The sequence below is a fragment of the Balaenoptera physalus genome, assembly GCF_965194825.1.
Source record: "Balaenoptera physalus genome assembly, chromosome: 4".
Lineage (NCBI taxonomy): Eukaryota > Metazoa > Chordata > Mammalia > Artiodactyla > Balaenopteridae > Balaenoptera > Balaenoptera physalus.
This window is the reverse complement of record NC_138891.1, coordinates 28716019-28740129: the sequence shown is the minus strand read 5'-3', so window position 1 is coordinate 28740129 and position 24111 is coordinate 28716019. Positions and strand designations below refer to the sequence as shown.

The 24111-nt window shown below is 35.0% G+C and overlaps 1 protein-coding gene across 4 annotated transcripts in view; it reads left to right on the top strand.

Annotated features, from left to right (window-relative positions):
* Window positions 1-19288, top strand: part of PLSCR5 (phospholipid scramblase family member 5) — a 30082-nt gene extending 10794 nt beyond the window's left edge. For 2 of the 4 annotated variants that reach the window (XM_082461305.1, XM_082461304.1), the window contains 4 exons: window positions 4132-4174; window positions 5108-5328; window positions 7368-7529; window positions 9139-10499. In XM_082461305.1, coding sequence (XP_082317431.1) covers window positions 4132-4174; window positions 5108-5328; window positions 7368-7529; window positions 9139-9405 — 693 coding nt within the window. In that variant the 3' untranslated portion in view covers window positions 9406-10499. Of the gene's footprint in view, window positions 1-4131; window positions 4175-5107; window positions 5329-7367; window positions 7530-9138; window positions 10500-11840; window positions 11924-12006; window positions 19082-19209 lie in introns of those variants that run through there. The other 2 variants (XM_082461306.1, XM_082461307.1) reach the window with 2 other exon arrangements.
* Window positions 19289-24111: the final 4823 nt, after the last annotated feature.

The window sequence follows — 24111 nt, the reverse complement described above, 5'->3', positions numbered from 1 at the left end:
TTTAGCCTGGAGGAACTGTCTAATATGTCTAGTCACCTACAGCTATTTAATTAAGAACATTGAGTACCTGTCTTAATCAAGGCACGTAAATGGTATAAAACCTAGTCCCCCTCACCCAAACATTCTGCAACCTCATTGGCAAAGACAAAAAATGATGACAAAAAATGCAAGGCTGGGTACTAGAGCCAGATAAGCACACAATTTTAATGTGCGCAGGTGTACAGAGAAGAGAAATGTTGCTAGAGGTCAAATTACTCAGGAGAGACTTCTGCAATGAGCTGAGAGTTCAACATCTTCAACTGAATCTCAAAAAGGTGGATGGAAATCCAAGAGAAAATCAGCCTATCAAGTTAGCATTGTCTTCTGATGCTCTTGCATCTCCAGGCCAATTTGCTTGAAAGATCATATTATCATTAGGTACAGCCATTGTTCTAGTCATTGGAGGGTCATCAATGATTCAAGCCTTATAATAAATCAATCAAGAAATATTATCATCTGAATTCCATGGCACATAAATAGCAATTGATATTTATGTATATTACTGTTGCTTTTGTATTTATCCTACAAAAGATTAGAAATACACTTACACTAATATTGAGATGTCAGCACATCTGCTGCAATTTTCAGCTTGTTTGGCACTCTTTCAAACTATAAAGTCTATCTCCTTTATCAAAATCAAATCTCTGTGTTAATTCCCTTAAGGTGCAAGAGATTTCTGTTATGCCTGATAGGGTTTAAGCTGCACGCAGCATATGTTCCTGGGAAAATGTTTATAATTGCAGATGCCTTCTCCAGAAACCCACTGGCAGACAAATGTACTTTAGAGACTGGAGAGCTCAGGGAGATATGTAAAAGAGCTGGAAAGGCTAACCTACCATCTTCCATCTGCAGGAAGGATCAGCTGTAATAGCTGACTAGAGTTGATTAACTGCTGCAAGCTGTTTGGGAATGTTGTCAGACAAGGTTTCGCCGAGTATAAAAGTGATATACCAGTGCCAGAGGGCTGAGGTTTGATGATCACATATGGTCATCACATATTCTTCTTCCATCCATGAATGATGACACACCCGGAGCCAGATGCCTGACATGAATACACTTTTTTCATATTTGATAGAGATATGAACCCATTGGCTGCAGTTTTAAAACGAAGTCAATTTTCCAAACATATACCTTTGGTAATCTTTTTCAGAAAACAAAAATATGCCACAAATTGGTGGATATTTTACTTCAAAGGGAAAGAAAATTTATAATCTTTATACTAAAAGAACACTAATTTGCTTTAAAGTGGTGCATATAGGAAAGGATGAATGCACATTTTGAAAGTTTAATACTACTAGTTTGTAAGAAACATATATACAAAGAATTTTGTGAGTTAACTTTTATCTAAAACCACAAGATTAAATAAAACTATGAACACTTGAAAACAGTACATGCTTCAATAAACAAACAGGAAAATATTCAATAAAAATCCTTCTAAGTTAAAAAACATAAAGTAAAATTTTAAAAAATCATCTATTCTCCTTTAATCAAGACTATCCAATGACCACTACTGAAAATCATGTTTCCATTAATAATTTGAAAATAAATTCCCAAGCGGGGTGTGTGTGTGTGTGTGTGTGTATACATACATATGTACATGCACATACTTATATGTCTAGACATGTATATATATACATATATGTTGTTCATGTAGGTTAAACTTAAGAATAAAACCAATACATTCTCTTTCCAGATGGATTAACATGTTCATAATAGTCAATAACATTTTATCCTATAAGCATCAAAGGATAACTGTTATAATTTAGTCACCTATAGCTAAGAGTAGTGAGTCAAAGTCTACAAAGACACATGTAAAGATCCCATTTATTTTGCTACATGTATTAAATGGAACCAGTGATACCTGTAAACCTGATAAATTATACATAAGAATTGATTCTTAGTTACATATCCAAGGCTGTAATTAGGTTTCCATTCTATACCTTTCATACCTCAGGAATCCTTTACTTGCCCTGACACCCGAATACATGACACAATCTCTTTAGACTTTCCAACAATTCTTAGTTCATCAATTAATAGCAAAAGATGAAAAGGGCTCTTTTGGACCATGGTTTATAAGTGGCCTGGGGCGATTTAAAGGAAACTACAGGAACAACCAAAACCAAGACCCTCAAATCCAGGAGGTTTGCCCACAGAGGTAGATTAAGTCAAATGTGATTACAGAGGATGGGTGAGTATAAGAGTAAATAGGGAGGAAAGGTACTCAGAAGTCCCATAGCATCACTTAAGAATGGTTTCTCCCAGTTCCTAAGATTAGTTTAGTGATGTGGTACAGCAGAGTAAAGAGCACGTCAAAATCAGCGGCATTACTGCCTGGGTTCAAACCCCAGTCTAACCACTTATTGATACATGCTCTGTGATCTTGAGCAAACTACTTTCTCTCTCTGGGGTTGTTCCCTCACATGGAAAATGTAATGATATCTAGCTCTCTGATGTGTGTGAGGACTAAATCAGACACTATGTCAAAATATCTGGCACAGTGACTACCTCACGGTAGTCATTAAAAAAACAACTGCTATTATTAGGTATTAGAGAGGTACAACTTCCCTTTTCAATTAATAGTCTCTAAATTTCAAGGCTGAAAACTTGATCCATGTCACAAATAGTCAAAGTTCCTAAACTCAAAATTAACTTCTGCCCCCATACTCCTTCTCTATCTCTAAGTTACTGCTACATAGAACCACTGCTAAATAATCATGCATGTCTTTTTGAATCTTACCCCATCTCTTTCCTCAACCCTCCATTTTCCTCAAAAGAGGAGAAGAGAACTAACAATACTACACAACAAAGATTGATTCAAATTTTTTTAAAAAACTTTGTCAGAGTTGTTAAAATATGTTTTAGAATATCTTAAATCATAAATTTTGGAAAAAATATTTTTGTGAATCTTAAAAAGGAGGTCACATGCACTTTTATCAATAATAAGACTTAAATAGAAGAAATGATATTAGTTTTTATCTCCACCACAGGATATACAAGGAGAGTGAAGGAAATAAGGTAACGTCATATTTTCTGCGTTTGTGATGCCCAATCAATTCCAACTGTTAGTATTGATTACTTTCATTTAAAAGTTATCAGTGAGTTTATTAATGTGAAGGGAGAATAAAGTGAAGAAAATTTTAAGGCAAGATAGAAAATGAAGCATTCAAAAAAGTAATAATCAGCATTGCATTCAGTGTTCATGATTTTACCTTAGTGAATCTTCAAGTATTCAATATCAAAATGAAAACATACACAAATAAAATTCACTCTTAAGAACATACTTTAAATATTTCCTTTAAAAAGCAGTTTGTACTGTATTCTGTTTAATAAGTCACTTCTCAACTGTGGCTACTTTATCTCTGTAAATTAACTTCATTTCTAATTACATAGGCAAGTTTTAATGTATCATGCATTTAGTAGCTTAACTCTTTTCTGCTTAAATTGGTACTTTGTTGGCATCAGCAGGATTTCTGGGGTTTTTTCCCCTAGTCCAAAGGAAGTTGTGAATGAGAAAATTTTAAAGAATAGCTTTTTTCAGCTTTAACAAAGACGTTTCATCACTGTGAGGAATGAGTTACTGCGTGACAGAGCGAAAGTAGAGTTATAGGGCTGAGAGGAGATGCCATGCATGCAGGTCATTACTGTTTTGTTTCATTTTGGTTCATTTCTTTCAAAAAGAGAGAGAAAGAGAAAGAGAGAGAGAGAGAGAGAGAGTTTTAAAACCTTATAGGCATTCTTATTCAGATGGTTTAAAAATATTCTCAAAGGTATTGTTTCCAAGAGCTACACTTTTATCTGATTACCACAGAAAAAAAACACAGAGTTAATCACAGTTGCTAATGTTATTCTGGGCAATTCTGCCCTTGAAATTTTCAGGGTTCTTGTAATTTTTAAATTTTACTTGAATAAAAACCATGTTATCTTCTTTTTCATTATAAAATGTGAGCCGTTTTCAGCCATTTCCCTCACAGAGAACACGAAAATCACCTAATTTCATGTAGTCTAGTAAACAGGTTAATAGTAATAGCTGCAAAGGTTTTCAAAGACCTGTGATGTAATACTTTTTATTTCCTTTATGTCGTCTTTTAACAGTTAGACCTGATAATTATACACCAGCAGGTGGAGCTTCTTGGAAGTAAGTATATTATATTCTGTAATTATTAAAACTGTTGAAATGTTTTAAGTTTCAGAAGTTTCTTTACATCTCAATATTTTATAAATGATAAAGCTAAATGTTTAAGATAGATTAAAAAGAGCACTAGGCCTATTTTTTAAAATAAATATTGAAAGTAAAATTATTAGTCTGATATAGATAAATGTAAAAGCATAAAACTCCCCAAGTCTTTGATGATACTGTCATTGGGAATCTAATATTATTTTTAATCTTAAAGTAATAAAAACTATTTGTTCATTTCCATGGCTGCTAATAGTTTAAATTTTCTTAATGCTCTAATTTCAGACATGGAAATCAAGGTTGAGACTAAATAACAAAAAATCATCAAAACAAAATATGTTTTATCATAGTGTCAGTGATTCATCAAATAGGCAAATCATTTAACAATACACAAATTTACAATGATGACTAACTGAATTCAAATTAATCAAGGATTTTTGTCCTTAACTAAGATATGTCGAAATTATAATAGATAGCATGCAGCTGTATATATAATACCAGATAGAGATTTTAGACAAAATCATTACTATCAGTGTGAGTTGTCCCAGTAAATTTCATAACAGTGATAGAATTATTATCTGAGTATTTGATTCTTCTTTACAGCATTGCTTCCCTAGTTGAAAAGTGGTACTACATGCGTCCAAGTAGGTCATATATCTGTAATCAAAATTTAGTAATTGCACGGTTTTGTTCTCAGAGTTTACTTTGATTGCTATGGCTAAATCCTCAAAATTGCGAGCACGGAAGTAGATTTGTCTGAATAAGATACCATATACTTAATAACTGATCAGACACTCTGTTTTCTTTTAATAACACAACCATTTTTACTCATATAAAGTTTTGATAGTAAGCAATAAGCATGATTTTGATAATTTTTTTTTTTTGCTCCATTAGTGATACTTGGCACTGAGACCTCCAACAAATATGAGATTAAAAACAGCTTGGGACAAAGAATTTACTTTGCAGTGGAGGAAAGCATCTGCTTCAATCGTACTTTCTGTTCCACACTGAGATCTTGCACTCTGAAGATCACCGATAACTCAGGTCGAGAGGTGATTACAGTCAACAGGCCCTTGAGGTGTAACAGCTGCTGGTGCCCTTGCTACCTACAAGAGGTTAGTCTTTGGCTCTGGGTGTGCTTGTATTTTTCCATGTTTGGAAAAATCAGCAATTATTTCTTAAATAAATGGCATTCATCTGCAGATATGGGGCAATTAACCTTTCAATTGGTTGAATTAGAATGTTGCTCCTTTAGGATCCAAACAGCTTGAGGATCTGGTGATTCACTAAATTTCTTTTCCTTTCCAACCAAAAACTACAGTGGCTTCCGTGATGTTAATCGGTAAAGACAGCTCATGCATCATGTAAACGAGACACATCCTCCTGAATCTCTGTATTAGCCACGTAATTGTAATAGCTATAAGTTCCACCATTAAGCAAATCTACCCTTTTTCTTCTCTTATTGGTGCAAAGTTCAGGGAGTGCTGAGTGATACTAAACTCTTCTAAAGTATTCTCTTGGGTAGGTATTATTTTTAGTACAGAATCTCAGGTTCCAATCACCCATTTATGACAAACTTCAAGGTTTAGCAAAGACTATGTTATTGTTCTAGAGGGAACCATCTGATTGTTATATGTTTAATATATAATAGATTTTCATCACTATTTGATAGAACTATAGTAATAACTTTCATTGACATGATGCAGCTAAGTTGGTATGGAAAATATACTTACTTTGATGTTTTTGATATAATGACACCTCTATAAGTTGGAATAGATTTTACTCTCTACATTTTGCAATTGAGGAAACTGGGGCTTAGAGAGTGGAGGTGCCTTACCTATGATCACACATCTAGAAGATACAATAAATGGGACTTGATCCAGGTGTCTTTATTCAAGCCCAAGCTTCTCTATTGAGGACCTATGTATAAATAGTCTACTTAGCACAAAGGGAAATAAATAGTAACATGGAACTCTCCTTAATTAGAGAAGTTTCTCACAATATATATTGAAGCTAATTCTCCATTTATAGGCAATTACCTGGCTAAGTGATAGGATTGCTAAGGTACTCATATACGGAGCCCAAGAATTTTTATACTTCTACTGGGGATATTCAAGATCTAACATGCCCCAAGATGCTAAACTTAGTATAATCCAGAATATATGCCCATCTGAAAATTTCTAATAATTGATGTTTTATTTCAAAGTAGCCCCATGTCATATAACTTAACCATAAGATGCATCCTAATACTGATTAATATGTTTTTTAATTTGGTTAAAATCACATCAGTTACTTTAAAAGTTGTCCTAGAACAAATCTATATAATTCTAAGAAGACTTGTTGAAACCACCTTTGTCCATCTGAAAACACTACAGATATGCACATAAGACTATGAACTTAACAAATAAGGAAAGACAAAAGGAGATCAGATGATGAGCGCTGGTTTGATTTAAAAGCAAACAATGTTCATCATTTTCACCCACTTCCAGCTTATTTTACAAAGTATTTGATTTGGCTACATAAATATGTTGAAATACAATATTATGGACAATAAAGAAATTAGGGGAATAAAGGATGATGGAGTAAAATACTAAAGTCAGCCCTGAAAATGCAAGTGCAAGTCTTTAACACTTTGGACAAAATGAAACAGAAATCAAATTGGTGTGTAACAACTGTAACTCTGCAAGAAGCATTTGTTTTTAACTGAGCACAGAGAAGCTAGAAGTTGACAATCCAAAGAGAAAAAAGTTCATAATAATCAGTAAGTGAGACTTAAAAATAGATGTGTGTTGTGGCCACAGCTGAGAGGGGATAAATATGAAATACCTGATAGGAAACATCTTCAATGCTTGACCAATTATTGTACTTGGAACAAAATGGCAAAGAAGCCAGTGTCCCAGGGTCAGAAAACAGCTTTGGGATAGGTTCTCCTTAGGGAAGGAAGATCAAAGACTTGGACGTTTAGCACATAATGCAGAACACATATCTATACAGTGAATTTCTTTGTTTCTATAAATTATAAAAAAAAAAACCAGTATAACATAGAAGCAGATATTTAAAATCTTTTATATACTGTTTAGAAGTAAGCTGACATTATAGTAAAATTAAAATACAATAACCTTAGGAAATCTTATTTTATTATCTCTTCTTACAGTTAGAAATCCAAGCCCCTCCTGGTACTATAGTTGGTTATGTTGCACAGAAGTGGGACCCCTTTCTGCCTAAATTCACAATCCAAAACGCAAACAAAGAAGATATTTTGAAAATTGTTGGTCCTTGCGCAACATGTGGCTGTTTTGGCGATGTGGATTTTGAGGTATGATTGACAAAATGAAGGACCGTTTCACTTAGGTCCTGATTTTTTGCAACATAATTCAATTTTTAAAATGTTCAAATCATGAAATATCTCTGAAATAAATTTAGAAAATTATATATTTGTGAAATAATGTAACAAGTAATATTGTACATGCCAATAATAACTCATAATTCCAGAGATACTAAGTTCAAGAATTTTTTTAAAACATACTACAAAAACTTGATTTATGTGGAATATAGCGCCTATGGTATAAAGCAAATATATTTAGTTCAGAATCACCAAAATTACATCTTCTTTCCTATATCCCTGGTGGTAACATATCCAGTTCTGATCTCAAGAGCACACTCCATTAAAATACTATTAATTTAAAAGCTATGTTCATAAGACTTGCTAATTCATTTTGTAAAACAATCTATTCTCATATAAACATATTTGTGTAAATTGAATGTTAAAAAACAGTAATTACTTGCAAATTCAATGTGTAAGAATATGAACTATCTTAACAGATTTTCCTAGAGGATATAGTCTAATTTAAAGTATGTATTTCTTTTTCATTTATTCACTCCATTCATTCATGTATATCCCACATAGGACATTAAGGTTGCAGGATTTCAGGGAACACTATTCACCTAGAATACAATGTACATTTTGCAAAATGAGCTGTCATAACTCCAGCCGACGCCAAAAAGACTTGGTATAACTTTCCTAAGAGTAAAGGATAAAAAATATGCCTTATGATTGAGGAGAACTTAAGAGTTTTATTATTCATGGTATAGACATGGCCTAAGTAACTTTCTCTATTTTCTATCCTCTACTCCCATACAGAAAGTGAAAGTTTATACTGAATCACTTTCAGCCTCTGAATGAGAAACAGGGCAAGCAAATGAATAGTGGATAAAGTTTAACTGTAGATTCCTTCTAGCTGAAAAGAACTATAGACTTTTGATGTCAAATTAGTCTGAATTTCCTGTGTGGTACATTAGCCCAAAGAATTTTTCAAATGAAAAATAGGACTTAGGGTTAGTTATAAAGGAATGACCTAGTAAATATCTGAGTATAATATAAAAATGAAATTGAGCAATGACTGATAATATTTAAACATATTAGTAATTATAAAATCTTAGCAATAAAAAATAAAAGGTTATAAATTGTACTTAGAAATTATTTTTTTCTAAAAAATTTCTTCTAAAATATTTCACAAACATATTTTTTTCTTTTTTGATGAAGAATTCAGATTTAAAATCTGGACTTCAGGTAAAGGAATCATGGTTAGACCATATAATTGAGACTATGTACCTGCTGCCATCTTGTGGTAGCCTGGCCTCAATTACTTGAGGCTATTAAATTCTCAATCTGCATACAAAAACAAAAACAAAAAAATAAATAAAGGAATTACAATGGATTAAAAAATGTCAGAAAAGCAAAATTCCTGAAGAGTAAACTAGAAGATCTACAAACCTATGCTTATATTAAGGAAAGAGTACCATCGAATTGTCATTTAAAGATGATGAATAAAATAATTCCTATCTCTCATGAAGTAAATATATGAAGAAATGTAAAACCATCTGTATCACCTTCAAATTTACAACTTCTTATTTTCTTTTCAAAGGTGAAGACCATTAACGAAAAGCTTACAATTGGGAAGATTTCAAAGTACTGGTCAGGATTCGTAAACGATGTCTTCACCAATGCTGACAACTTTGGAATTCACGTTCCTGCGGATCTAGATGTGACAGTCAAAGCAACCATGATTGGTGCTTGTTTTCTCTTTGTAAGTGCAGTCTTAAAGAGTAAAGGTCATTTATTTCTTTCCTTTTCCCTTGTTGATTATTATAGAGTCAATCCCATTTTACACAGCATCTATCCTAAAGAGTAAGTTTAAACATAGAAGGTTAGTTTGGGGCCAACATTCTTCAGAAGTCAGAATGTACGAGCCTGCATTTCTATTAGGCAGGCCTCCTCCAGTGGCCCTCATATCCCCTCTTCCTCGAGGATTAATACCCCGTCCACATCCTACTCAGCATTTCTCGAAACCTGAGTTATCCTTCTCTTTCAACTTTAATTTAGACTTTTGGCTTATTTTCACTTTCACTGAAAAATATTTAAACTTAAATATCATATTATTTATCCTGTGTAAAGTTCAGGACTGCTTAATAGCTTACCAAGGAGTTAGGTGATATATTTTCAGAATGTGAAAAGTACTGTTTTCTTGCCCTTCCAATATGTACATAGATACATGAGTAGACAGAGATGAGTTAAGATGTATCAGTTTCTATTATTACAAAGATATGATGTTTTTGTCCTTTCTTCTCAACTTCCAATTTCATTAAAAAACATTTTCTTCTAGATTGGTGATAGGAGAACAGAAGTCAAGTAATACCAATGCCAAAGGTATTGGCCTTTGGGCTGGTTTTCCTGACTTTCCTTCTAATATCTCCCTCATTGCTTACCATCTTCAGTGCATTCACAAAAGCTCATGGAATTTTAAAATAAACCTACATTCTTCCTCTCATATTTTGTTATTCTTCAGGGTTTTAGGATCCTAATCTTATGGTGATATTAACGTGTGCTGCTGTGGGGAAAAATGTGGTCCTATTTACTTAGTCTCTTCTAGAGACACTTGGGAATTATATTAACTAAAAATAATTCCCTGGTGACATCACTGATGGATACTTAGAGTTTAATTAAAAATATATATTAGGGGACTTCCCTCGTGGCACAGTGGTTAAGAATCCGCCTGCCAATGCAGGGGACATGGGTTCGATCTCTGGTCTGGGAAGATCCCACATGCCGTGAAACAAGTAAGCCAGTGCACCACAGCTACTGAGCCTGCGCTCTAGAGCCCACGAGCCACAACTACTGAGCCCCTGCATGAGCCACAGACACTGAAGCCCGGGCACCTAGAGCCCGTGCTCTGCAATGAAGAGCAGACCCTGCTTACTGCAACTAGGGAAAAGCCCGCGCACAGCAATGAAGACCCAACACAGCCAAAAAATAAAAAATATATATATATATATATATATATATATATATATTAGGATTTTTTTCTCCAGCAGCTTTAGAGAAACTATTTTAACTTATTCATTGCCTATCATTGGTAGAGGTAGAATTAATACATAGAGAGCTAGGTTTCTATACTTACTAAGTCATCACTTACCCTCAATTCCCATTTTCATCTACAGATCTAACCAAGTCCAGTTAATCTTGCCTGTCACCTAATACTTTTTCAATTTCCCACTCTCCTTACCTGTTGGGTAAGGCTTTTAATTTGCCACTTCCTGCTCACCCCTTCTATTTTTTGACGATTTCTGCATTTCGACACCAAACATGCCAGCGATCATGTGCGTGCATGCACATAAAGGCGCGCGCACGTGCACACATACACACAGCCTTTTCTCAAAACCTTAATTTGGCTTTTCTGTTTAAGCCCCTTACTTAATATTTATATTAAAAATAGGTTATCTTTAATCTGCCCTACTGACCTATTTTATGTAACAAGCTGATGGCAAAAATGCACTGTCAACAATTCCCTATGCCTATAAACTGAAGAAGTACTGATCTAGATAACATCCGAATAATCTGAAAGGATAACTTTTTAACTCCAGTGTCTGAGGGAGAAACACACTCACTGAGACTATCAGACAGCTCCTATCCATTGCTTTTCCTTTCCTTTTTACCATAATATCATAAAATATTTGCACTTCTTTGGACAATATAGCTTTTAAGATAATTTGTCACCAAGAATTGTCTTTATTGCCGTCTCCATTTTATTACCTTGTGGTGAGAGATCTTTAGAAAGCTGTTGGTGTGAGGATATTCCCCGATCCAAACAGCAAAATTCACAAGTGTAATCTTATTATTGGTCTTTTCTTGTTTGAGGCTACCACTACACAACACACAGCTCTGACCCCTCCCCACCAAAGTTCCCTCTGGTATACTTCCTCAGATGACTGCTGAGTTACTGACCACAAAGTCCATTATGATATGCCTACCTCTTGTTTAAAGGTCAGAGTCTATTACAACTTCCCACGCTGACCCAGACTGCCCTACAATCTAATTCTAAAAAGTCTTGATCACTCCAAATTTGACTGGTGATACCATGCTGATTCAGATAAGGTTTCCAAGTTACTTGTACTCTGCAAATTTATCTAAGTGTCATGAAGTGAAAAACTTTGATTTCTCTCCTACTGATAAATCACATGTTCCTGGAGCACCACTGGGAAACATAATTGCTTTATGTAATCAAAGCTTACATGTGAGACTCTTGTTGCCTTTTGTAAATTCACTCATATTCCATTTATTTATTTGTAGGATTTTATGTTCTTTGAACATTCGCTTGCTGGATTATAACAAGCAAGATGACAAAAACAATAAAATATACAGAACAGATTTCAGTAAGTAAAAGACAAGTTTAAATGATCTCTTTCCCTTTGAAGAGGTCTATATTTGATGCTAATTCTTTTTCATTTTCTTCTAGAAATCCCCTGGGCTCTGAATTTCATTTCTGAATGGCTTGAGTATTGGCTTTTTCGGTAACAAAATGTTAATTATTATATTTATTAAAGCATAATGTAATGAAGCAATTATCTGGTTGTGAATGCATGATAGCTAAAGACAAGATGACTGGCCCTAGCAGAGTGTCGCTTGGAGAGATTACCATTCTTTCTTTTTATCCTTTTGAAGTTATTGCATGGTAAGCATGAAAGATGAGAGCTAAGGCTTGCAGCATCACTGATGAAAATTCAATGTTTAGAGAGCACTTTGAAGTTTTTCTGGTACTAGCGCTGGTTACTAATCAAAAGGATTGGATTTCTAAAGTATTTTTTCATAAATAGTCTTTTTTGCTTTGTTTATTAATCTTCTTATTGTAGTGAGACATTTTTACGTTATGTTGGAAAAGCTAAAAGTTGGGTAAATAATACATTTAAAGATGAGATGGAAGATAGATGAAATCAATTTGTTCTAGTGGCAAAAGGCACAGTTACATTCCATAAAAAAGATAATAGTTACAAATCAAAGCATGTTTTAAATACATGCCCGTGCTAGGGATTTAAATAAGCATATTAATAGACTTCTAAGTTAGTATCAATAAAGCAGTGGTATATAGCAGGACTTTTATCTATTTGCAGTAAAAGTTCAGTCAAAAAAGGGATCTGAGGCTCTGAAAAATAGACAACTCCAGGCCTTAAAAACAAGCAAACAGAAACAAACAAACAAGCAAAGGCTTAATACATGAGGCAAATACAGATGTCAGGAAACACAGCCAATTCAAACAATTAACGCCTTCCATTTTAATGTTTTCATAGTCCTCCAGATTACTATGTCTAGTTGTCTACACATTTCCAAAGTCCATTCAAAAGGAAAATCTTTGTTTATTAATGGCAATAGTCCTCTCCCCTTTTCAAAATGAGGAAACAAATTTGTTATAAGCGAAGTACCATGTAGGCTCTACTTTAGAATTACACAAATACTACCCAAATTTCTATCCACATATAAAGATGTTTAGAGAAACTAGAAATACCCCACTTAGTAAAGGGAATGTGTTCCAAGCATCTGTTACTAAGTTAGTTGTTTGGAATTAGGAATCTATCATCTAGAAATAACACTGTATGTGGTAGTTAAGTTCCCTCAATAGTCCACAAATATCAATTTAGTTCCAGGTTCTGGGTTAAGGGCTTTAGGTTGTGTAAGACGGAAAGGAAAAGAGTCTCTCCTCCATTTTCTGGTTCAGTTTCCTTTAGCAGGAAACTTCTAAGTGTAAACTTTTCTGAGAGCCCCCTGAGGCCTGCAGGAACTATATATATTGCCTCAAGCAACCATCAGTGACCTACTGGTGGGCGGAAGAATTTAAGCACTAACCACCAAAAAATAACCATGCTTCAAATCACACACAACCTTTCCCCGAGTCGTCCCATCCACTTCTTCAGCAGAACTGGTGTCACCTTCATGATGGGAGCAGTGCAGTCATGGAAGGGAACAGAAGTCCTGTGCTATGGTAGACGTCACCCTGAGTCTAGCCCCGCTGTGTGCTTGCCATGCATCCATGAACCTGACGTGTAGTCTTTCTGAACCTCCACGGGTTTCCCTTTCGTTACCTTGCAGAGCTGTGGTGATGGTTTAGGGGAGTGCAGAGTTTCCTCCAATTCTCCTTTGTCTATTTTAACCAATATGTGTGTGATTTATGGTCATTTACAACCTGCTGAAGGAAATGGCCATTTTTAAGCTGATGCTTATTAACCAATAAAATGGAGAAGATAGCTAAGGTTTTCTGAGGACTTACTACATGCCAGACACTATGCTTGCTGTGACTTTCTGGTGGGGTAACAAAACGAAGTAAAACAAAGAAAAATCAGGCAGTATGTGGAAGGCTGCCTGGCAACCTCTCTTTCCCCACGCTACCCTGCCCTCCATGTCCCAAATGTTCTCCCTAAAGATGATCCTGCTTTCATAGCTTTTGCTTGTCCTTTACTTTGATTTCCAAAACGAAAGATTTTTGTAACTGATGTTACAACAGCAGCACAGCAGTGGTTGAGACTTTCACAGTGAGGCAAGAATTGGAGAAGAAAACACCATTTGTAAATACTGCCTTTTAATATGACAATGTTTTGGATTATTAAAATATTTAAATGAACCCTAAAACTAGTGAAAAGAGCTACTTAATATCTACATCTAATGGAGACTCCCCAAGAATCAAAATCCTTCTTAGAATATAACACTCATTTTAAAGTTGGCCGTATTAAATGAAAACCTGCTACAGTATTTGCTCACTCCAACAAATTAGGACCCATCCTTTCTCTCCTTCTTTGTTAAAGATGAAATTGATCTTTGAATGTCTTCTATGCACCACTTTTGTCTTTACCACCAAACATGAGCCCACAAAAGACTAGGGAGACTCTTGCTTTTCAGCGAAAATTTTAATGAAACGAAAGCAGCTCTAGAATGACATTGTTCCTCACTGCCTTTCCTTGGCCCACTATGCTCTCAGAACACAGGTTCCAACCCTGTTTATTCTGAAATATGCTGGGAAAGTCTTGACCAGATTCAAATTCTTCCCTTTCATTCATTCTTTCATCAATTTAATAAATACTTCTTGACTCCCTCCTATATGCCAAAAATAGAGTGCCCCCGCCCCATGAAGCTTACAGTTTAGTTAAAGAGATGGCTATTAATCCAATAATGACACAAACAGAACTTAGATTTTCAACATGAGAAGTGTTTACAGGAGATAGACAAGGTTCTCAGTAAGGTAGGGGTATGTGAATGATGGTGGATTTAGTATGTGTAGAATAAGTCAGAGCAGGAGGAAGAATGTTTTAGGCTGAGGTACTAACATTTGCAAAGCTTTCTGATGGAGGAAAAGGAGGACATGATAATCTCAAGTGACATAAAGAAAGCCAGTGACGGAGGTTCAGACAATGAAGAGGAATGTGATGCAAGATGAGAATGAACGGAGTCTGGAGGCCATGTTGAAGATTTTAAACTCTGTTCTATTAGCAAAGCATCTGATAAAAGTTTATAAGGATAGAGTTGACTGATGAAAGATTAGATTGGTGAGAGGCCTGGAGAAGGTGCTCATGGACCAATTAGTGTTACTAAAGTAGTTTCAATGACAGCTAATGGTAGCTCGGATTAACGTGATGCTCATGTAAAGGGAGAAAAGTCAGCAGATTCAAGATATATTTGGGAGGTAAAATCACTCTTACTTGATGCTGGGTTGAAAATGGACATTCAAGGGAGAAAGGGGATTTCTGGCCTATAACATTTAGTGACAGAGAGAACATTAGAAGAGGATCTGGTTTGGTGGTAAAGAAAGAGTGTGGGTTCAGTTTTAAACACATTAAACCAGTAATGCCTCTAAGTCTTCCAAAAGGAGATGTCAAATAGGCAGGTGGGCATCTTTTCATCTAGTGTATTTCTGGAGAGAGAGATGAGTATATGAGAACTATATGGACCCACAGAGATCTGAGTAATCTCTGGTTTACTTCAAAGATATCCCTAACAAATATTTTGAAGCCTGCATGGACAATGAATTAATTCATTCATCTAAATAATACCTTATGGAATTACTTCTGTGTACTAGGCACTGTATTAGCAGTGGGGATATTACGCTAAGTGGCCATTATTCCTACTCTAAAGATGCATTCAACAAATACTTGTAAAGTTCATATTATGTGCTAGGCACCTATGTCATCAATAAGTTGCAGCAGTGAACAAAGCAACAAAGTATCTGCCCTCTTAGAGCTTACATCCTAATGCAGATAGATAATAAACCAACAGGTAACAAAAATATCATGTAATTATAGGTGATCATAAATACTGATAAAGAGTCTATCACTCAATATCTAAAATAATAAACTGAATGTATTTCTTGCTAAGGCAAGGAGGGCTGAGCTTATAAGACACAGTTTATAAGCAGAGAACTTACAAAGGGTTTTGGAAAAGTGTGGCGTTTAGAATCTGGAGTGTTGGCTTTAGCTATGGAAACAGGTTTACCAGAGTAAGACTGTTGCTGACTGGCTAACTCTCAGACATCTGTTCACTGGATGGAAGCTGTTGCTGATTATCTGATTTTCAGTCTGATTTTCAGGAGTTGATTGCAGGGGATGTTGCTGATTTCCTTTCAGAAGTGTATGCACTTTTGTAATCAATCAGACTGATTAAACAAGTGTAATACAGGCATACCTCATTTTATTTCACTTCACTTTATTGTATATTTTACAAATCGAAGGTTTGTGGCAACCCTATGTTGAGCAAGTCTATTGGTGTCATTTTTCCAACAGCATTTGCTCAATTTATGCCCCTGTGTCATAATTTCGTAATTCTCATAATATTCCCAACTTTTTCATTATTATTATATTTATTGTAGTGATCTTTGATGTTACTATTGTTAATTGTTTTGGGGCACCATGAACAGGGTCCGTATAAGATGACAAATTTAATCGATAAATGTTGTTTGTGTTCTGACTGATCCAACCGACAGGCTGTTCTCCCATCTCTCTCCCTTTCCTCAGGCCTCCCTTTTCCCTGAGACATAATAATATTGAAATTAAGCCAATTAATAACCCTATAATGGCCTCTAAGTGTTCAAGTGAAAGGAAGAGTTGCAGATCTCTCACTTCAAATCAAAAGCTAGAAATGGTTAAGCTTCGCAAGGCAGGCATGTGGAAAGTCGAGGTAGGTTGAAAGCTAGGAGCTTACACCAGTTAGTGAAGTTGTGAATGCAAATGAAAAGTTCTTCAAGGAAACTAAAAGTGCTACTCCAGTGAACACATGAATGAGAAGAAAGCAAAACAGCCTTATTGCTGATATGGGGAAAGTTTTAGTGGTCTGGATAGAGGATCAAACCACCCAAAACATTCCCTTAGGCCAAAGCCTAATCCAGAGCAAGGCCTTAACTCTTTTTAATTTTATGAAGGCTGAGAGAGGTGAAGGAGATGCAGAAGAAAAGTCTGAAGTTAGCAGAGGTTGGTTCATGAAGCTTAAAGGAAGAAACTGTCTCCAAAACATAGAAGTACAAGGTGAAGCAGCAAGTGCTGATGTAGAAGCTGCAGCAAGTTATCCAGAAGACCTAGCTAAGATCATTAATGAAGGTGGCTACACTAAACAACAGATTTTCAATGTAGGCAAAACAGCCTTATACTGGAAGAAGATGTCATCTAGAACTTTCACAGCTAGAGAGGAGGAGTCGATGCCTTACTCAAAACTCCAAAAGACGGGGTGACTTGCTTGTTAGGGGCTAAGGCAGCTGGTGACTTTAAGTTGAAGCCAGTGCTCAGTTACCATTCTGAAAATTCTACGGCCTTTAAGACTTATGCTAAATCGACTCACCCTGTGCTCTATGGATGGAACAACAAAGCCTGCATGACAGCACATCTCTTTACAACATGGTTTACTGAATATTTTAAGCCCAGTGTTGAGACCCACTGCTCAGAAAAAAAGATGACTGCTCATTGACAATGCACCTGGTCACCCAAGAGCTCTGATGGAAATGAACAATGAGATAAATGTCGTTTTCTGGTCTGCTAACACAACATCCATTCTGCAGCCCATGGATCAGAAGGCATTTCAATTTTCAAGTCTTATTCTTTAAGAAATACATTTCATAAGGCTGTAGCTACCACAGATAGTGTATTCCTCTGATGAATCTGGGCAAAGTACATTGAAAATCTTCCAGAGAGGATTCACCATGCTAAAAGTCATTAGGAACATTCTTGATTCATGGGAAGAGGTCAAAATATCAACGTTCACAGGAATTTAGAAGAAGTTGATTCCCAGCCTCATGGATGACTTTGAGGGGTTCAAGACTTGAGTGGAGTAATTAACTGCAGATGTGGTGGAAACATCAAGAGAACTAGAAATAGAAGTGGAGCCTGAAGATGTGATTGCATTGATCCAATCTCATAATCAAACTTCAAGGGATAAGGAGCATAAGGATGTTTCTTATGGATGAGCAAAGAGAGTGGTTTCTTGAGATGAAATCTACTCCTGGTGAGGATGTTGTGAAGATTGTTGAAATAACAACAAGGGATTTAGAATATTACATCAGTTTAGTTGATAAAGGAGCAGCAGAGTTTGAGAAGACTGACTCCAGTTTTGAAAGCATTTCTACTGTGGGTAAAATGCTATCAGATAGCATGGCATGCTACAGAGAAATCGTTTGTAAAAGGAAAAGCAAATTGATGTGGCAAACTTCATTGTCTTATTTTTAAGGAATTGGCATAGCCATCCCAGCCTTTAGGAACCACCACCCTGAACAGTCGGCAACCCTAGACACTGAGGCAACACCCTCTACCGGCAAAAAGATTACAACTCACTGAAGGCTCAGATGATGGTTAGCAATTTTTAGCAATAATGCATTTTAAAATCAAGGTCTATACATTGTTTTATTGGACATAATGTTGCACACTTATTAGACTACAATATAGTATAAACGTATGTTTTATATGCACTGGGAAACCAAAAAATTTGTGTGACTCCCTTTACTGCAACATTTGCTGTATTGCAGTGGCTGGGAACTGAACCCACCATATCTCCAAGGTATTCCTGCCCGGGTTTTGATTATTATTCTTTGCTATAATGAACAATCGGTTATTTCCCAGGAGGGTGAAAACTTTATATTCCCCAAAACCGTGAAGAAAATAATTCAAGATAAAAAAAATAGAGAGAAATGAAGCTGCTGTTACATTTGAACAGCAAAAGGAAATAAGGCAGCAATTCCTAAGAATATTTGGGAAAAGAGAGTTCCAGGCAGATGGAAAAGCAAGTGCAAAGGCTCTGAGTCAAGAGGCTGCTGGACAAGTTTGAGAAATGCTGGAAGCCAGGGCAGTTGGAGTATATTAAAACAAAGGAAGAGAGGTTTGAGCTGCAGTAGGAAAAGTGGCCAGGGGCTGGATCATACGGAGTCTTACCAAGCAAGGTATGGAAGGGTAATTGATAAACCCTGGAATTTGACTGCATGTGGGATGCAAGGAATATTAAGAACTCAAGGATAAAGCCCCAGTTTCTATTGTGGCCACGCCACTCACCAAAACAGGTGCAATTTAATTTTACAGGTGCTATGATAAAAGAATATACATGAAGGAACAAAAAGAGAAAGAATTAAATACATGTAGGGTGGGAAGTCAGAACCCCTAGAGAGTAGATAACAATACCTGAGATGAGTGTGTGTCCTCCAGGCCAGGTGGGGTCAAAGCCAGGAAGTGTATGGCTGGGAGAACATTCCAAGCCAAGAGCAGAGCACTAAGGCACAGAAGTGAGAAACGTCATCCTCAGCACCAAGAATGAAAAGCACCCAGGAGTTCAGGATGCACCTAGTAAGTTCACAGTTTTCTTGGACAACGAGGCCATACTTTCCCACTCAGCTCTCCTCCAAATTGTAGCACTAGATCATGATTCAAAGCATAGCTTCTTCTCCTGGATGTATGTTCTATGTCTATACTTGACCAAAGCATCCTCTAAGGGCTGTGAAAAATTATCTAGACACTAGATTGAACTCAGAAGCTGAGTCTGAGTGAACCAACAGGTACAGGGAAAAACAAAACAAATCAACAAAAACCTTGAATATCCGTCCCTATGCAGAATATTCTGGAGGAAAAAAACTAAAACTCACCAGATAGATCACCTATATTTCGCTACAAGAGAGGTTTTGATAGATGATCTGAAGAATCAAAGTATAGCCCAGACAGCATATATAGCAGTTCACTGAAATTCTGATTTCTTGGAACCTTAATTAGAGGTTTATATACATTTAGTTTAGATTTGTTGGGTTTTTTAAGTCAGAATAAGAATAAACCTAGGAAATAACATAAAATTTTAATACTTCACAATTTACTAATATTTTTCAGTTCTGTCATAATCTTTAATTGTTAAAATTAGAGGGAAGAAATTCTTGTTTATAATAATTTGAGTTCTCAAGTTCAGCAATTTCCCTTACTATAAACTGTGATTTTGTCCTTTATCCTAACATTTTGTTTTAGAATCTGCAGATTATATTAAAAAGAAAAAGCCTTTTTTAATAAAAATTCTCTAAATGCAAATGGATTTTGTCTATTTCTTATACTATGACATTTTTTGCCGTAAAAACAAGTGAGCATTGTCCTTAGTGACATGTATGATAGTTCATCCAACGGCCCAGGTGTTAAATTTAGACATCACAGATTTAAATAATTTAAGGAATCTATGATTTATTTTTAAGAGAAAAAACACAGTAATTAAAATCTTGTCAAAGAAAAGGAGAGCGCAAGAGGGAGGAGATATGGGGATATATGTATATGTATAGCTGATTCACTTTGTTATACAGCAGAAACTAACACACCATTTTAAAGCAATTATACTCCATAAAGATGTTAAAAAAAAAAAAGAAAAGGAGAAAAACCACATTAGATCTTACTGACTGAACCAGTATTTTATGACTATCTGCTGAACATTATCAAAATAATTGAAAATGTATTTTCTGGTCATTTTCTATTTAATTATAAATATCTGGTTTTTAAAGATCTGTTACAATAGAAATATAAGAGATTTCACATATGAAAATATGGCATTTTGTCTGAAACCAAACATGACGAAACAATTTGTTTTATGAATATATAAAAGCTAATATCAATGGGTCCATTTCAGACATTGTGCTACACTTGCCACACTCAATTCTCATCCAGTTTCAATGCAACACGACAAAGTGATCATTATAAGCCCAAAAGCATAGATGAAGAAAACAATGCTCGGGAAAGTCAAGTAACTTGCCAAATTTTACAGAGCTGGTAGCTTTTTGTCTACCTTCTAGGATGAGAATATCAGTGGCCAAGAAATGGCAAGAGGAGAACTTTTAAAAAACATGGAATGAGAATTCAGAAACCTAGGACAGAAGTATTCTCATCCCTTAAAGACCTGAATAAGTAATATTCTCACCAACGCCATGAGCTATCTCTATTTGGAAAACAACATATAAACAACAACTTAAAATCTTTCATCCGTTGAAAATATACCTCTGATGTCATTTTTGTGGATGTCTCTGTGCTTACTATTCTATATAACAGATTAAGTAGGTAATGGGTAAACCTGAAAAAAATCTCTTTGAGAAAAAGTTTAAATTTTATTGGAGTAATTTTTTTTTAAACTTTGTCAAACATAATAGATTTAGAAAATATTTCCTGGTATCAATAAATCATAAAGGCTATTTTAGTCTATCATTTAATTGTTTTTTAAATTAATTTTAGCATAATTAAATAATCAATAAAAATAATCTCAGGATTCATTTTGGTACCTATACTATATTCACAAGTACTTTGTGATGTAAAATGTAAAATATATTACATTTTAAAGTAATATTGAAAGCTAGCAGTTGAAAATACATAGAAAGACTAAGAGAGAAATAAAACAATTCTTACTTGCGTAAGCAAGTTGTTCAAAACCTATTTACATATGCACAGATAACATACACTTTTAATGTTTTTCATGCTGCAGATGGCAGCAACACTTCACATTATCAGCTCTGCTTAGCTACACCAGCAAACTCATGGAAATACAAATGTCTATTGAATATTCACTTTGTTCTTTCTGTAATTTGGAAAAGAAAATGTGCTGATTTTGTATGCAGGAGGGTGAAATTCGATGTTATTTTTCCTATCAAACAAGAAACAAACCATTATGTTGCATTATGCCCAACATAAAAGTTCAGTAATTACTATCTTTGATGACAAAATATAACTTCACAATTTCAATCAATTTAGTGAATGTACGTATTCCTATTTTTCCAAGGAAACTGAGTAACACTGTGTTATCAAATAGTTAATTATAGGCAACCATAACGATTAAGCATATAATTAAAAATAGATTCCCACCTCTGATTTGCTATTTCTCACTTAAGAGATCTAAAATTATTTAGAATCATGCAGGAGATCTCTTCACTTTGGTCATTTGTATGTTGCATCTTGATCATCTTCACAGGTAATGTGTAGGTAAAGCCGAGGCACATACATGGGGTCAAACCTCTTCCAGAATTGGTGATTCAAGGTCATCAAGCAAGAGTAGGTCTGATCGTGGATGGGAACATCCCACCATTTCAAAATAGGCTTTTAAGATGATAAAGTCATAGGAACTCAAAAACCGTAATTAATATTTTATCCAGAATGGTGAGAGGAGAAAGAGCAATAGTAGGAGAAATGCAGTGTAAAATATACACAAATCAGCTGTATCCTGTATGGGTCATTTTCAATCCAGGCTGAATGTTCAATGTGGACAGATTTTTAAAAATATCAATTCCCAGGCCTCATTCCAGATCAATTAAATCAAAGTCCCTTGGAGTGTCCTTGGGCCACTGCATTCTTTGTTAAAAATATTCCCAGTAATACAAATGCTCAACTAGTGTTGCAAACAATTTCCTATTCAGTGCTGACAAAATAGTATAAGATTTATTTTTAAGTCCAGTTCCCAAATTCAGCATTCAAAAACTTCAGTAATTTGGCTCTGATTTACTTACATAAACTTCCCAGTAGCCTATAAGCCCTTTATAGTACACTCATGTCCCCCTGGGATCCTTGTGCAGATCCCTAGCCTATTGTCCATGTTTCCAATGTACTGAGTGACTGCAAAATCACAACAACAGTGGTGTCATCTATATACTGGTAGAATTCTTTACAGTAGTTTAAAGCACTTCCACACGTATGAATGACCTAAGCAGAACCTCACAAGAAAACAGAGAGTTTCAATTGTGCACAGTTTATAGATGACCAGGTACAACCTCCATACATTGAAGTTATAGAAAATGAGACATAGAAAAATGACTTTTTTCTACTTCATGTCTACAGGTCAATTTTATAATAGAGTTTACATAAAAGACTATTAATAAATATGTAAAATGCTCAACGATGGTGAAGAGATGAATAAATTATGGTTCACACATCACATTATTCTCTTTTCTTAAAATTAGATTGTAATTTAGACAATAGAGAGAATACATAGATATATGGACAGACAGAATAGAAAACATCTATATTATAGTAGGTAAAGGAAAAGCAAGTTACTTTGCAGAAGCATGCAGAATTATGATCACCTTTTGTAAAATCAAAAATAATTACATGTGGGTTGTGGGTAAAAAGAGAAGTACAAAAGGTTAAATTGTCTATTTGCTCTAGCAGAAGCAGAAGCATGCAATTATAAAATCCATATAAAATGTTTTTAGATATATGTTTAAAAGCATGACAGGCAGAATATAGGTCTATTCTATAGACTTACGTCTGTTCTAAAACTAATTTGTTTTCTCAACTTCTTTGTATATAGGGGTCCCCATGTAACTCAGATTTGTCAGTGAAGCATAACTAGAAGTCTCTTAGGGCTTCCAGTAAATTATCTGCTGTTCTGTTAACAAGGGCAAATGTGGCTTGTTATTTTTCTGCCCACTTCTTCCTTTTTGGAACATTATATGATGCCTAGAAATATAGCAGCAATCTTAATGAGTCAGCAAGCCAATAGTCTAAGGATGGCGACTCTAATAGAAAGAATATAGGTCTTTAATGATATGATGTAGCTCTTGTACTATCTATCTCCAAACTTCTTAAGTGAGATTATTATTGTGCTTAGGAGATCATTTATTGCTTAAGCCACTAGTATTTAGGTAGACTGTAACATGAAATTGAGAATATTGCTATATGATATATCCATTTAGAAAAAATAAAATATGATTTAAAGTCACACACAAACAGAACTTTAGATATAAAAATAAAGCCATGAAATTTTAGAAAATTAAGATTTTCTGTTTTGCAAAACACAACCTAAAGACAAAGGAAAAAGAAGTTGCGACACAAAAGAAGACACGGATAGTGCTTATTTATAATGAGGAAAGAGCTGCTACCAATGTATGGAGACAAATATTTTAAAAGAAAACAGGTCTAACAATGAATATAAAATTCATTAAAAAGGAAATATTAGTGGCCAGTAAAAATACAGTCATGTTCAAATAGTCTATTAAAGAAAGGAATCAGATTAGAAAAGATTCAAAAGTTAAATTATCCATTGCTATCAAATGCTCAAAAAAGCAGCATTTTTTATACACTCTTGGTGAAAGAGTAAATTGATATTAATAAGG